We start from the raw sequence: 15,465 nt of genomic DNA, 5'->3' as shown, positions 1-15,465 counted from the left end.
AACTCACGACCTTGCGCTTGCTAGGCAGGCGCTTTGCCGCTGAGCTAAATCCCCAGCCCCTAATTTTTGCTATTCTGAGTGAAAATTGCTTTTTTTGGGGGAGGAAGTGACCCCTTTACTCTTCAAAAGCAATTTTGCTCATGCTAAACAGCCCATATACTTTTCAAATACTTTATTATGGAAAAATTCAAACATTCAGAAAGGTTGAAAGAATTGTGCAGCGTGTACCTATACATATAGCACATAGATTCTGCCTTTAAAATTTTGCTGTATGTCTTTTGAAACAAAGTTATTTCATATGTCCATCCCTTTGTATATTTAGTAGCTATTAATGTTTTAAATAGATCTCAGAGTAAATTGGAGACATTAGTATACTTTATCCATAAGCAGTGAGCATTCAAGTTAAGAGATCAATGTGCATTTATGTTTTTAGGTGATATTTCTATATGGTGAAGTACACAAATATTAGGTATACTACTCCATGGCTTTTCATAGATATATAGACTATGAAGTTATAAACCCTTATCCAGATATGGAAGATAATTATTACCCTGGAAAGTTCCCTCATATTGTTTCTTAGTCATTTCCTGCACATTCCTGTAGTCTCACTCCAGGAACCGTTGTTCTGACTTTTTTAAACCATTAATGCATGCACTTTTTTTTTCTCGGCAAAAAGGTTTCTTTCATTCAGCAAAAATGTTTTAAGATTCTTTCATGTTGTTGCATGTATCAGGGATTTGTTCTTTTTATTGCTGAGTGGTGTTGCATTATATGAATATAATTCCATTTGTTTATCTTGATGAATGACCGAGCAATTTCTAGTTTTTGGCTATTATGAATAAAATTGTTATGAATATTATTATTCCAGTCTTTTTATGTTCCCTCACTTTCAGTTTTCTTAGCAAATGCTGAGGAATGGATTTATTCAGTTATAGAGTAAGTGAGACACTCCCTAGCCTGTCCAAAGCGGTGATACCATTTTATGCTGCCATCATCAGCGTATGTGAGCTCTAATTGCTCCATAACCTGTCAACTTTTGGTGCTGTCAGTCTTTTCATTTTAGTCATTCCTGTGATTAGCAGGCCATAGTACCTCATAGTTTTGATTTGCATTGCTCTGATGACTAAGGATGCTGGGCATCTTTTCACATCCTTATGTACACATTCCTCACAAGTGTCTGTTGATACATCTTTTCTCCTGTTAAAAATTGGATTGTTTTTCTTTTTATTGTTGATCCATAGCCTGTATTTTAAGTTAAAACATCTGTGGAGTAAGTGCTGTGCTAATAGAGCCCAACATATAAGATGTGAACACATTAGAAATTTCTTTCACGGCCCAAAAGTGGTCTGAGGTTGAAGTGAGGTGGGTGAGCACTTCATTCTCCATAGTTTTTGAGGGCCCCAGATACCCTTTGGTCAACAGATGGCTTTTAAGGTTCTAGAAGCGTTTGTCTGCCACCACAGAAGGGTTAAGCACATGGAGGAGATATTCTGGAGATGTAGGAATCAGGTCACTGACGCTCACATCCCCTTGGCCAGAACTCCCTTAGAGGCCACACCTAACCGTAAGGGAGGCTGCACAATGCCATCTACCCGTGTCCAGGAAGCCAACTCCACTGTATTGTCTAAAGTGTGCATTCCACATCTGATGAAAATCTGTACAACCATTTTCTCAAGATGTGGCAACGGGCTGACAGATGATTCAAATGGTCCATCCTTTTTACATTCTGTCATTAAGACATCCTTTGTTTTGATCTTTTTCAGAATTTTGAGAGATTTAAATTTTGACCTTGTAGGAAGACGCTCTGCCGACGCCTCCTTACTGAGCCTGATGCAGACAGAATGCCAAGCTGGGTGGATCTTTTTTAGCACCAGGGTGTCCAAATGTGAAAGCAGTCTACTTACTGGGCGTTTCTCCCTGTGGACAGATGTTATTGCTGACAAGTGAACTGGGAGCTCTGTAAACTTTCATAGTTGAGCCTTGAATCAAACGTTTTCATAGACATGACCTGGGTCCACCTAAAAACCTTCATCTGTCTCCAGCTCAGAGTATGTTGGTGGGAGGAAGCCAGTGCTACAGGCGTCTCCAGGCTCTCTGGAGAGAATTTAAATGGCAACATTGGTGCTCAATGCTCAGGATGCACGAGTTCTTCCTCTGGGACAGGTTACTCTAACAAGTGGGCCAGATCCCGTCTGATCACCCTGGAGCATCTGAACATTTCACACCTTGCCTTTTATATAGCTAGTGCTTGGGAGAGGAGAGGGTGCGTCTTTACCTGTCCACTCCTGTCACTGTGTCGTCTGTATATTATAGCCCAGGAGGGTCTATGGTTTTTTGAGTAAGCACAATGGTAAGTGCGTGGGTGTTACACTGCCAACATTTGAGATGGAGAGAGAGTGACCCGCTGACTTAACCCAGTGTGCACGTGTTTTTATTTCTCATGGGAAATTCCTAGGTGTGGAGTGGCTAAGTCAGAATGTGCAAGCAGGAGAAACATTATGAAAGAGGAATCCAAATTGCTAACCTTTCATTTTGACTTCTTAGCTAATATCTAAACTGTCCCATATATATATATATTTCCCTCCTGGCAAAAAAAAAAAAAGGAAAGGCTGGTTGCAAAATGTAAAATAAGCAAATATTAATTCATGCTTATTTTCTCCATTTTATTATTAGTTTTTTAAGTCCTATGACTATTGGAGCCCCTAACACAAAGAGAAAAAGAATCTTTTTCATATATGTAGCAAGTATCCTTCATATTTTGAGTTGATCTCTACAAATTCTCCCTCTGTTCTCTGCAAGATGAAGTCTTAGTGCTGTCATGCTTACTTAAGACAGTTTGAAACAGGGAAAAACCTTTTCTGCAATAGTTATTATACTGTGTATTTTCAAGGTCTTATTTTCTATAGGATTATGCTAAATGTTTCTAATTACTGAAAACTAGTAGCAATGTTTTGATCACTTGTGGTTAGAGACATTGTAGTAGTAAATGAATGACTTGGCATTTCGCCAAGAAGCAATGAGGAAAAAAAAAAAATAGCAACTATTGTAACATGTTTACAGGACAGGGCCTTGCTAGGAAAACAAACGTTTCTGACTGGAATGAGGGGGAGGAGCTGTATTTAGTCAGTCTATGTTTAAAGGTCCAGCTGTGGAAGCTGGGAGCCTGATAGTTGTTCTCTTCCTTGTAAAACTTATTTTAATTTTCCTGGAATTAAAACTACCTACTGGTTCTCTTCCCAGGAACCTTTGGAATCACTCTTCATCTTCTGCCCTTTTTTCTCCCTGTCCCGGTCCAGTTTAACACCAAGGACAGGCAAGTTTTTGCTTGATTGTTACAAACCTTGTTGTTCAGTCTTGCCCTGTGTGTCAGCACTCTGGTGTTAGCCTAGGGCCCGTGACACTTGTCAGAACTGAAATGGAGTCTGTTATGGCCCATGTCTAGATATCCCTGCAGAGCCTCCTGTGGTCATAGGTGGGGTTTTTTCAGAGGGGGCTGGATCTAGAGCATGTGATGCTGGGATTGATTCATGGCGCGATGCTAGGATCAAGGGCACTAGGATTAAGGTGTGAGTGCTACCTGCCCTAAGTAGCCTGGATAAGATATAAGGGATAGAAAGAACTGTGGTTGTCCCTTATTTGCACTGCTACCTTCTGCCCACCATGAGCTGTTTCTTCTCTGGGATACCTATGTGCCATGGCACGCTGCCTTGGGGCCTGCTGATTATGGACTGAAACCTCTATACGCTGTGAGCTAAATAAACCTTTCCTCTTTTAACTTTGGGTGTTGGGTGTTTTGTCTCAGCAATGAGAGAAAAGTGACTTAAGTCAGAATTGCTTGTGTCAAGCCCAATAGTAACAACAACAAATAATAATAAACCTGGAGGGTGGTAAAGAGGTGGGTACTGTGTGTGATGACAAGAGCTATTCACAAAGACTACCCAAGCCACAACCTTGTACGAAGGCCACTGTAAACTTATGCAAAAATTACTACAAGGACATCTATTGGTGATCTGTCTCTTCTACCTTAGACTGGTGCTATCCTTGTAGTTGATTATTATAGCAAAAGATTACTGTTTGCAAATAATCTATGTAACTCTCCTCATTCTGCCTTTGAAACTTTCCCTTGTTCCTTTCGAATACACACATGGTTTTCATGACAGCTGTGTTCTGTGTTGCAGTGCTCCTTGCCTATTCACAAATAAACATCAGTATTCTTTAGGGTCTGTCTGTCTTTCTGTTTGTATTTAAGCTGACAGGCCATAGAGATTGCAGATCCAAGCCCAGTTAGTATGCTATGGAGATGGCTTTCAGTACACTTTAACTCCAGCAGTATCCATTTATATTCTTTATCAAGAATATAATTTCATTTTTCCTTAGCCTTATAGATTTCACTTTTTCTGTGCTGTTTAATATTTCATTTAATACTTTATGTCTTGAGTACTTCCTGTTGGATACCTTAGGTGGTGTGTATATGATAATTTCGGCAATGAGGAGTAAAGATGATAGAAACCTGATTGTTGTCTGTTAAGTTTAGAATTTCCAATCCATCTTAACTTACAGCCAAGGCCCCTGCTGGCTTGACCAGGATGCATTCAAATTACAAGATATAGAAGTGCATCGCAGTGATGACGTCTTAGCTTATGGCCCAGAAAGCATAGCTTTCTATCTTGAAGGCAATCAGAACAATTTTCTAGCATTATGAATTCATTTATTTATTTTGTGCTTGAGAATCCCCCATGCCACTGGCGTGGGGGACCTTCTCACACTTAGAATGCTTCAAGACTGAAAAAGAAAGGACACATCTGACTGAATCCAGCATTTCAGATGAAACAGCCTGCGTGGAAGGTAGGGTTTTCCTCCTTTTCTAGTGATAATAGCCCCTCTCAGCAAGAGCCAGCGTCAGTCCCCAGGTCCCTTGCCTAGTGTGTATTTTGTGTACAACACTGAACTGCTTTTGTCTTGATTCAGTGTGTGAAGGCAGGAAAGCAGAACAGAGCCCGGTCAGGGTTAACACTCATGTTTAAGCATTATTGAAACAGCCCTGGGCTTTTTCTCACCTTTGTTTCAACCTCTCACATACATCTTTTATTAGACATTTCCTTTTGATTCTTCATCAAAAGCCCTCAAAACCCTATCCTGTGGAAAATTTCAAACTAGTCCTGCAGAAGAGAGGTGAATAGGAGGCTCCTAGTACCTGTCCCTAGCCTGTGACGATTCTGTTTCTTTCTTGTTTGTTTGTTTTTGGTACAGGGAATTGAACTGAGGACCTCAGGCAGGCGCTGTGCCACTGAGCTAGATCCCCGGCCCTGATGGTTCCGTTTCACTGCTATTCCATCTACTCTTCCTGCATTTTCTGAAGCAAACTGCAGACACAGCATCATTTCATCTGTCAGTATTTCAGTGTGTATCTCATAAAGATAAGGAATCCTTAGTAATATCATTGTCATACCTAAAAAAAAACAAACAGATAACCAGGCCGTGTGCTGTTTCCCTAATTGTCTCTAAGAAGAAGTGGGTGACTGTAGCAGGCTTGAGACCGCTACGGTCTCAAACTTGGAGAGACCCAGTTTGCAATGTTGGCCTTGTCTGGTGTCTGGAAGTTGGATTTTAGGAGGGTTCTCACCAGCCGATAGCTGCTTGTAAATTGTGCCGACGATGTGCTTTCCTGCTTTCCTGCTGGACTCTGAGGGTGCCTGCATGCCCAGCCCCTGAGGAAGTACTTGGGCACCAAGTCTCCAATGGGCTTCCGAGTTAAACATCATGTCACCCGCTTGGCCATAACTTATTTTTTTTTTTGTCTTTTTGAGACAGGGTCTCGCTATGCAGTTGAGCCTGTCCTTGAGCTCACTCTGTAGCCCAGGCTGACCTCGAACTCGCAGCAATCCTCCTGAGTGCTGGGATTACAGGCATGCGCCACCACGCCTGGCAATAACTTGTTGCTGAAGGACTTAGGCATGTGCTGGCGCTTCACTGGGAGGGGACCCTTGGGCGCTTGCACCTGGTTGCCCTCAGATTGTACTTCACTTGCTTTTTCTCTGTGCTCATTTTGCTTTGTGCTTTTTTGCTATAATAAATTAGAGCTGTGACGTTCACTAGAGACTGGGTCCTGGGGGTCCTGGGGAAGCCCTGAGCTCAAGGGTGGTTATACGCAAACTACCTAGTCATGGAGTGTAATCTAGTGGATCAGTGAAGAGTCAGGCTTTAGAGTCAGACATGGTTCAAATCATGGCTTGACCTCGTTGGCAGGTTCTTTCTCTACATTTTGCTTTCCCATATTGACACTGAGGTAATAGCTCTCCTAAACCTGAAAGACTTGTGAGGATTTGTGTGTGATACCTGTGTGTAAATTACTACACGTCTTCTTTAAATGTGTTGGTACAGGAAAATTGTATTACCCAGCTCATAAAATGTGTGCCGGAGATGTTGGCTGGGTTTTTCAAAGAATGAATATGGTGTTATGCTGAATAGTTTGGGCTCTTGAGCGAGTCTTCTTGGGTTCAAATTCGGATTCTGCTCCTTTCTAGGTTAGGTATGTGACGTGGAGGAGGTTGTATAATCTCTCTGTGCCTTGGCTTCCTTTTCTTGTTTTAAAATGCGGATGATAGTACTTACTTCAGAGAGGTGTTGAGTGGATTAAATGTCATTGCCTGAAGAAGGAGTTAGAGCAACATCTCTGATTCAAACTGTTACTGTTGTAAGTGGTTAGTGGGTCTCATATGTGACACCCCCCTCCTCCTACCTCCTGTATTCAAGCTGGGAGAGAAACACAGAATTAAAATATTACCTTCATGGGGCTGGGGGTTTAGCTCAGCGGCACATGCCTGCCTGGCAAGCGCAAGGTCGTGAGTTCGATTCCTAGTACTGATAAAATAAATAAATAAATAAATAAAATATTACCTTCATTGCAAGTAGAGGCCAGGCATGGTGGCACATGCCTCTAATCCCAGTACTTAAGAGGCTGAGGCAGGAGGATCCTTGAGAGTTTGAGAATAGCCTGAACTACAAAGTGAGCTCAAGTCCAGCCTGAACTGCATAAGGAGACCCTGCCTCAAAAAGACAAAAAGACAAAAAAAAAAAAAAAAACCCAAAAAACAAAACAAAACAAAAGAGCAAGTAGAGGGTTGGTTGGAGAATGTAGCTTGGAAGTTTCAGCCCTGGGGCTCCCTGAGAGTGCATCCCTGAGGTGAGTTCAGCTCCTGCATTTAGGCAGCTTTGGGGGTGAGCAGCCCCCACCCGCACCCCCAGATGCAGCAGGGAGAATAGTGCTGCCTGCAGCTGTTGGCTTCCAGAGGGAGCTGGGCCCCGCACACACCTGGGTTCTTTTCCCACATTGCTGGGTCAGAGAAGGCTCTGTCTTTTTCCCTGGGAGCAAGGTGGGAAGGCAGGAGTCCTGGCCCTCTGGGAGTGCTCCTCCCAAACCGCTTTCCTGCAAAAATGTAAACACGCAAGTAGCTTCCTCGAAACCCGGCAAATACTCTTTTTCCCATTTGTGGTTTTTTCCCCTCCATTATTTTCTTATAGAGTTAAGAAGTTCAGGGCTCAGAACAGTTTGGTTTCCTGTATACATTGCAGGCACCCGAATCTTTGTTCAACAAATGTAGTGTTAGGTAGTTATTTGCTAGACAACGTGAGATACATTCTGTATTGATCACTGAGAACCAGAGTTGTCGCTACACTGCTTTGGGACTCTGTGAGGGAAAGTTGCATTACCAGTCTTTTTTTTTTTTTTCTTCCGGTACCAGGAATTGAACTCATGACCTTGTGCTTGCCAGGCAGGCACCGTGCCGCTGAGCTAAATCCCCAGCCCCCATTACCAGTCTTTTAATTAAAGAAGGGGAAAGCCGGTGTAAGGTCTGTGAACTTCTGTGAACAAAGGGAGCTGCTACATGGAGGAACTGTTAATGAAATATTTCAAAAGAGAAAGGCAACCCTGCTCCTCCGAGGGAAATTTCTTCATCCTTGTGTGAGCTCCAGCTAAAAGAAGCTTACAAAATAGCAAAGCCAAAATGGAATTTTATTTATCATTTACTTCTAATCCTAGTGCCAGCTTTTAGCCAAGCCAGTTTTTACAGCAGTTTTCATAACAACTTTGGCTAAACGTGATCAGAATTCGAGGCTATACATTTAAAAACTGCTTTTCTGTGTTTCGGAGGGCAGATGCTGGGAAGAGACAGGCTGTTGGTTCTTCCTCCCCCGCACAGGAAGAATCTTTCTCGGCCGTTTCTTACTGGCCCGGAGTTTAACTCACTTACACATCATTTACACAACAAGCGTTTGGTGTACATTTTGTTGATGTGTTGAACATCGTGTTAGGTATCAGGGATATAAATTTAAAACAAGTGCTCTGTCCACAGAGAAAAAAAACTGGTGAAATAAGCAGTTGTAGGATTTTGTTCTATGGGGCACCAAGAGACCCTGAGGGGTGGTGTAGGGTGGGGCAGGGAGCGCTGGGGAAAGGGAGGGGCGATGTCACAGGCCACTGGCAGCCGGGCAGATGCCAGCATGTTAACCCATACTAGTGCTGCTTTTCCTGAGAGAGCTTCTGAGTATTGCCCAGAAACATGAACGTTTTTCTATTTAAAAAAAAAAAATTCTAGTTGTAAAGTGATCTTTTGCTAAATTAAAAAAAAAGACCAATCATCACACGTTGCAGGGAATCTCTTGCCCATCCCTTCTCTGTAAAGTTATCTAATTTCTGTGCGCGTATAACACGGAGTCATTTATTAAACTGGAACAATAACATTCATCTCGTGGGATTATTGAAAGTCTTAAGAGAGGTGATTTTGTGTAGTCCATTCTCCAGCTCCACCCTCTTCTTTTATTTAGTAAATTTTTATTGCATTGTTTTCATCTCAGTAAATATGCTGCTTGCTACACCTCACTTCCTAATGAATACTCTGTCCTTTCGTATAGGTCAGCCTCTCTTCTCTAAAGTTCCCTGAACCTCTCCTAGAGTTGGGGGTCTTTCCCTTTCCAGTCTTTGCCCACTGGCCTCTTTTCCATGCTGCTAACTGTTGTAGCTTTTCCTGTTATGCTTGTTTTGAAGATAAATTGCGTGTACAGGAGCTTGTGTGAAGAAAGCTGTCCTAAATTAGGACGGTGGATCTATTAGAGTGGAGAAGGGGAACAGATTCTGAATGTTCTATTTGTATTTGAAAAACCTAGGTTTCATTTCTTGACAGGACCGTTGTGAGGGAGGGGGTTCCTGGGTGGGAAGGAGGACCAGTGGTGACATAATCCCAGCATTCTTTTTTTTGGTACCAGGAATCGAACTCAAGACCTCAGGCTTGCCAGGCAAGCGCTTATGCCGGTGAACAATCCCAGCGTTCTTACTGTAGGATTTGGTGATTCAGTGTCATCAGGCAAGACCATCTGTACTTTAGGATTTTGTTTGTTTATTCATTATCTAACGTACTCTGCATCTGCCTCCTTTAGACAAGACTTTTCTGTGATGAGATGTGGTCTCATCTCTTGGCGACAGCTCCTTCTCTTCACTAGGGACACAAACATGTAAATGACACCGACCTGTTTAGTTTCCTTGCACTGAGCTGCGCGGTAACTTCTCTCATACTTTTTTTTTTTTTTCTCATACTCTTTTTTGTGGGAAGTCACCTTTTTATTTCTTTAGATTGCCTTTAGTCCCTTGCTTATATTGTGAAAAAAAGAGCATCTGAAGAATGAGTGGGTTTATTTGGCTCCCCAGTTCACTTATTATTTTAATTATGGAGCATCCCAAAGCTCCACCTCAGTGATTCACACTCCTGACTTCCACTTTGGAATTACTTGGGACCATAAAAATAACCAGAGCCTCCCCTTATCGGAAATCTCTGGGCAACCATGTCTCTGAGTGAGTCTCAGGCACAGCCAAGGCTAAAAACCAAGACTTTAGGTTTAAACTGAAGGTGAAATTGTATTCTTTATTGTTTTGGATTCACTTTCTACTTTACATTTTTTTTTTAAACTGTGCCAGGTCACATATGTTAGCATCAGCATGTGTATCTTCAAAAGAGATAGGTGTAACTGGGTAGTAACTGCCTCTCAACCCTGGCAGCTTTCTAGGAGTTTGGAAGAGCCTGCTGCTAGCTGGGAGCAGGGACATAGGTGGTAAGGTGAGAGCCTGGATGGAGGAAAACTTACCTTTGTGATTTCTAGAAAAAGCTAAAATGCTTTACTCCCTCTGCTTATTAGGTCACTTTCTCGTAGACAGCAAAGTAGTGTATACATGCACCTGGTGTGAGGTGGTTATTCTGTCTATTTTTTAGGTAGAAAATTGAGACTTGGAAATGAATAACTTCTCAGGAGCTACATGGCTGGTAGTTGGCAGAGCTGGACGATTGACCTAGACTCTGATGCCAGCACACTTGGTTTCTCCAAGGCGCCATATTGGTCTCACCTCATTCTGATGTAAAAGTAACTCTGATGGACAAGAGAGATTTACTAGCGACTGTGAGAGAATCTTGCTTATTAATTTTGCAAATTCTGAGATCGATTTTCAGTGTCTTTTTTTTCAAGGAGCTCACAAGACTTTTATAGTTTTTTGTTAAATGTGCTCTCCCCATCACATTATCTTCTAGAGAAGCAGGATTAACTGTGTTTTAATATTGATGTTGGGGGGGGATGCATGTTACGTATCCACTCTAAGTGTGTGGAGATACTAAGACTCCTTTGCTTGTGTGTTGGCTTTCATCAGTAGGCTCCTATTGGGTTGTTTTTCCAGGGGAATTAAAAAAAAAAAAAAAGCTAAGCCATGCCTACGTCTCTTGATTTCCCAGTGGCTAAAGGTTGGTATCAAAGAGGCAGCTGTTTGTGGTCACAAAAACCATGTGATCATGGAACAAGATGAAGCGGAGACTGCCCAATGTCACATGAAACTTAAAGAATATTGTCCCCATCTCAGAGGAGGGGCGGCTGACAAGCTTCTGATGTAACTGCAATTGGAGACTTGGGTGGATCAAACTAGCTTATTATTACAGTAAATTAACCTGTCCCATGTCAGAGACATTTCATATCTTTCAAACATTATTAGTATAATCTCTCTTACCAGAAACAAGATACTTTCAGTGACAGGAAAAGCCATTGCCTTTGTTTTTAATTGAAAAGAGGTGTTGCTCGTAGCAGGGATACATTGTTTGGGAGAGACGGAAGCGCTGTCCAGGATGCTACCCTTGAAATCCACAGCCTAACAGCATGTGCAAACTCCCAGTGGAGCATTAGCCAGTGTGACTTTTCTGTTTTTTTTTTGTACTGGCAATTGAACTCACCACCTTGTGCTTGCCAGGCAGGCGCTGTGCCGCTGAGCTATATATCCCCAGCCCTCAGTGTGACTTTTCTGGACCGACAAACACATATGACCCTTCCTGGAGCCCCACTGTTAGAGATTTCTAATGCAGAGCCTGGCTCTCCCTAGAGTGGGAGTAGAGCCGATTGAGAGGCTAGTTAGCCATGTTTCTGCTTGTACAGCAAGTGTCTTAGCAGGCATGTGTTGAGATTTGTCAAGCATTTTTGAGAGTTGACTGTGAATTTCAGACAATGGCATGTATTGTGGGATTTCAGTACCTTGGACACAGGACACTGAAAAAGGCAGGAAATGTGTCCTGCGCAAAGTGATGTACCTTGTGACAGTGGAAGTGAAGAGCTTTACTGACTCTTCTGCGCCCCTCTTTGCTTTGTGTTCATGTAGAAACCCGATGCCCTGACCACGGGAGGCGGTAACCCCGTAGGAGACAAACTTAACGTTTTGACCGCAGGGCCCCGCGGGCCCCTTCTTGTTCAGGATGTGGTTTTCACTGATGAAATGGCTCACTTTGACCGAGAGCGAATTCCAGAGAGAGTCGTGCACGCTAAAGGAGCAGGTGAGAGCTAAGTTTACTTCTCATAAGAGGATCATTTCAGAACACCTTTGTCACATTTATTCCCAAAACATTGAAGGACCTTTAACTGAAGTGCCTAATTTCCGTTCTTGTTGAGAGAAAGAAAAAAAAAGTTTTTTTTCACTAATAGGAGAATAGTAATGAAGTGATGATCTTTTGGGGGAAGATTGAACATTATATATAAAAGAGTTCATTTTAAAAGCAGTAGTCTTCCGTTTCTTCCCTCGTGTAGCTCAGCGAAGGAATAAAAATAGAGAAATTCAGATACAGAAACATACACTGTTAACTGCAACTAGATTTACATGGTGCTTTTATTGGATGAAAAATGGAATGAACTGCAAAACTGGGGTGTAGTTATGTTAGAGAGGTGGATTTGTGGTGACTTTCTCTCCCCTTTACCCAAAACTTTCGTCTTACTTTTATGATGGAACCAGAAGGTGAGGACAGTGTTTATTTATTTATTTATTTATTTATTTTTTCTGGTACTGGGAATCGAACTCATGACCTTGTGCTTGCCAGGCAGGTGCTGTGCCACTGAGCCAAGTCCCCAGCCCAAGAACAGTGTTTAAAAGAAAGCTAAAACCTTGGTAGGAGAAAGAGCTCCATTGAAAGGAAAGAAAAAAAGTGATTGTCTTACCTTGCTTCCTTGGGCTTCCAGTTAGGACTTCCCAATTTCTTCATGTTGTCTTCTTTCTTGATGAGATTTCTTCCAGTCTTTTCTGCGTGTGCCTTTCCCACCATGACTTGATAAGCTACTCAGCTTGTTGTTTGGTTTTCTGTTTATTTATTTACTTTTTGTCTTTTTTGTTGGGGGGTTTTCTATTTATTTATTTTTTTGTCTTTTTGAGACAGGGTCTCGCTATGCAGTTCAGGCTGGCCTTGAGCTCACTTTGTAGCCCAGGCTGGTCTTGAAGTCACAATGATCCTTCTGCCTCAGCCTCCTGAGTGCTGGGATTACAGGCGTGTGCCACCATGCCTGACTGGTTTTCTGTTGTGTCTTTTGTTAACTGCTGAAACTATTCTTTCCTTCCCTATATTTTCTTTTGCTCTCCTCCCTGTTCCACTCTTTCTTTTTTAGGCCCTACCTGTATTTCAAGGCCTGCTGAGGTTCTGCGTCCTTGTGTCAGCCTTGCCCAGCTATTCCCGGCCTTGCCCGTCTCCTCTTCTTGGCCCCAACTGTGCAGTGCCCAGTTGAGCACAGAATGATTGCTGGGCTTTACATTTCACTCTTACCATTTTCCTCTTCCCCCATCATAATGGAAGCTTCCAGAAGGCTGATGTTAGACCATCATTGTTTTTGTTGTTATTACCTGTTGAGGGCCAGATGGCCTCTGTGATGGTCTCATGGTAAGGCTTTCTGTATCTTTCTAACTAGGGGCATTTGGCTACTTTGAGGTCACTCAAGACATCACCAAGTACTCCAAGGCAAAAGTGTTTGAGCACATTGGAAAGAGGACACCCATCGCAGTTCGATTCTCCACTGTTGGTGAGTCAGTTCATTTGCACGACTGATCCTGTTTAATTCAACCTGTACCTTGGGAGGGGCATTTATAACTTCATTTTGAGAAAGACTTATTAGCAATTAGAAAACAAGCACATTCCCATGTTTTAGCAGGTTTTATAGTTCAAAACAAAAGTATTTGGAGACATGTAGGAAGTTACTTATATTTCTGTTTGTCAGAGTCTTCAGGAATCACCCTTATGCAGAGGCACTTGCTGCAGTTTTGTGACATTTGGAAAGAGCTTCCCACAAGTGGTTGCTTCAGAGGGAAGTGTGGAGTAGGAATCTTAGTCAATAATCATGTAACAGCTGTCCTGCATTGAGAATTGAGTTTATACCAGCCATGGTTAGGTGCTTTACAGACGTTAATCTGTAGATCACCTTTGCATTTCAGAAAGGCTAAGTGATTCTTCCTCGCGTTGTAGAGCTAGTATTATACCTTTCATACTGTAACTCAATGCATCACAGGGCATGCTTAATTTGATTTCCATGTCAGACTTTGTGCATATTAAAAAATTGTGGGAATGTGAAAGTAACTGAGATTAAGAAGAAACCTACACTTAAAGTCATTTTCTTAATATTAACAGCACAGTTTTGATGTCTGTGTTCACAACTTTAATCTTCATAATTATTCTCTTGTTATTTTGAATGAAATTTTAATTAGCTGCTTAAACAGTTATGTTAAATGGATAATTTTTTAGCTGTTATTATATATGCTGTTATTACTCAATTAATTATTTTGTCTGATTTTGTAGGCCAAATTAGCTGGTGGGTTGTAGAAATAATTGCCCAGGCATTTAAATACGTACTTTACTTCTAGGAAATGGATTGGAAGAGATAGAGCCTAATGTTTCTTTATGACTTTTGGTTGCTTGGGTGCAAACTACTGGGCCTTATGCTTCATTTTTCCTTTTGAATCTTCTAGCTGGAGAGTCAGGCTCAGCTGACACAGTTCGCGATCCTCGTGGATTTGCAGTGAAATTTTACACCGAAGATGGTAACTGGGATCTTGTCGGAAACAACACCCCCATTTTCTTCATCAGGGATGCCATGTTGGTAGGTGATAGGATATGTTGTACCCTACAAATGTTGCTGATTTAAATTGATTTGAGTCTCCGTAGGTTAGCATTTGAGGATAACCCCTTGGAATAGCAGAAAGAAGAGACTGGGTTGTCAGGCTTGCCCTTTTAAATGTATTTTTCTAAATTTAATATCGTTTCATAAGATCAAGTAAAATTCCCAGTGGCCTTGGATTTGGCATTTCAAGATTCATTTACTCAAGGGGAATAGCTGAGTTTTCTTGAAGAACACAGAAGATTAGTCAGAAGCCTGGCTTTTCCCTAGAACAAGGGATGTCTGTGCATGCTTTAGGTCAGCAGGAAGTATAAGTTTGTGTGCATGTGTGTGTGCACATGTATATACCTGTGTGTATTTTTTTCTTTAAAGAGATAATTTAGATTTGAGTATATTTAAAATACTTTGGATATTCTGGTTTCTCTTCAGATTGTATAAATCTTTTACCTTTTAAAATACTTTGGACAACATACTGTCTCACTAGTGTAAGAACCTGAAAGAGTGAATAGAATTAGGAGGTATGATAGACATTGTGAAATGAAAGGACACTGCTCAAAAGTAAAGAGCAACTGGGATGAGGGAAAAGAGAAGAGAAAGTAGGGGAAAATTATGTATATATGTATATACAGGACAGCTAACATAGTTGTGCTGCTGAATTCTATCACTTTATTGAAAGGAACAGTTAATGATTAATTGTTTGATCAATCTTACATGTCTATATTTGTTTTCCTGAGTAACCACTTCGAAGAAATCAGTATGTAATACAACAACGATTGTTAATTTCCTTTCACCTTGTCTGAATTTCAGTATTCCTTCTATTGCTCTTGTGTTATTTTGTAAATGTTTGTGTGTTTGTTAATACGTTTTTGTTCTTTTCATTTTTAAAATAAAAAAAAATAAAAAATAGTACTTTGGAATGTCTTACATACTAGTTTTATCTGCTGAGTAAATTTCACCTTAGGGTTTAGCACTATAACGTGTAAAGATTGTATTATTTAGAATTGTACTCCATAAGCAAGA

At 41.4% G+C, this 15,465-nt stretch overlaps 1 protein-coding gene across 1 annotated transcript in view; it reads left to right on the top strand.

Moving 5' to 3' along the window:
• Positions 1 to 15,465, top strand: part of Cat (catalase) — a 42,998-nt gene that overhangs the window by 6,918 nt on the left and 20,615 nt on the right. Inside the window, exons 2-4 of the mRNA XM_005384146.2 lie at positions 11,681 to 11,852; positions 13,246 to 13,356; positions 14,297 to 14,427. Coding sequence (XP_005384203.1) covers positions 11,681 to 11,852; positions 13,246 to 13,356; positions 14,297 to 14,427 — 414 coding nt within the window. The remainder of the gene's footprint in view (positions 1 to 11,680; positions 11,853 to 13,245; positions 13,357 to 14,296; positions 14,428 to 15,465) is intronic.

Source organism: Chinchilla lanigera, unplaced genomic scaffold, assembly GCF_000276665.1.
Source record: "Chinchilla lanigera isolate Chin_1 unplaced genomic scaffold, ChiLan1.0 scaffold00021, whole genome shotgun sequence".
In the NCBI taxonomy this organism is placed as follows: domain Eukaryota; kingdom Metazoa; phylum Chordata; class Mammalia; order Rodentia; family Chinchillidae; genus Chinchilla; species Chinchilla lanigera.
Note: the sequence above shows the minus strand (reverse complement) of the source record. Positions and strands in the feature narration are given on the sequence as shown.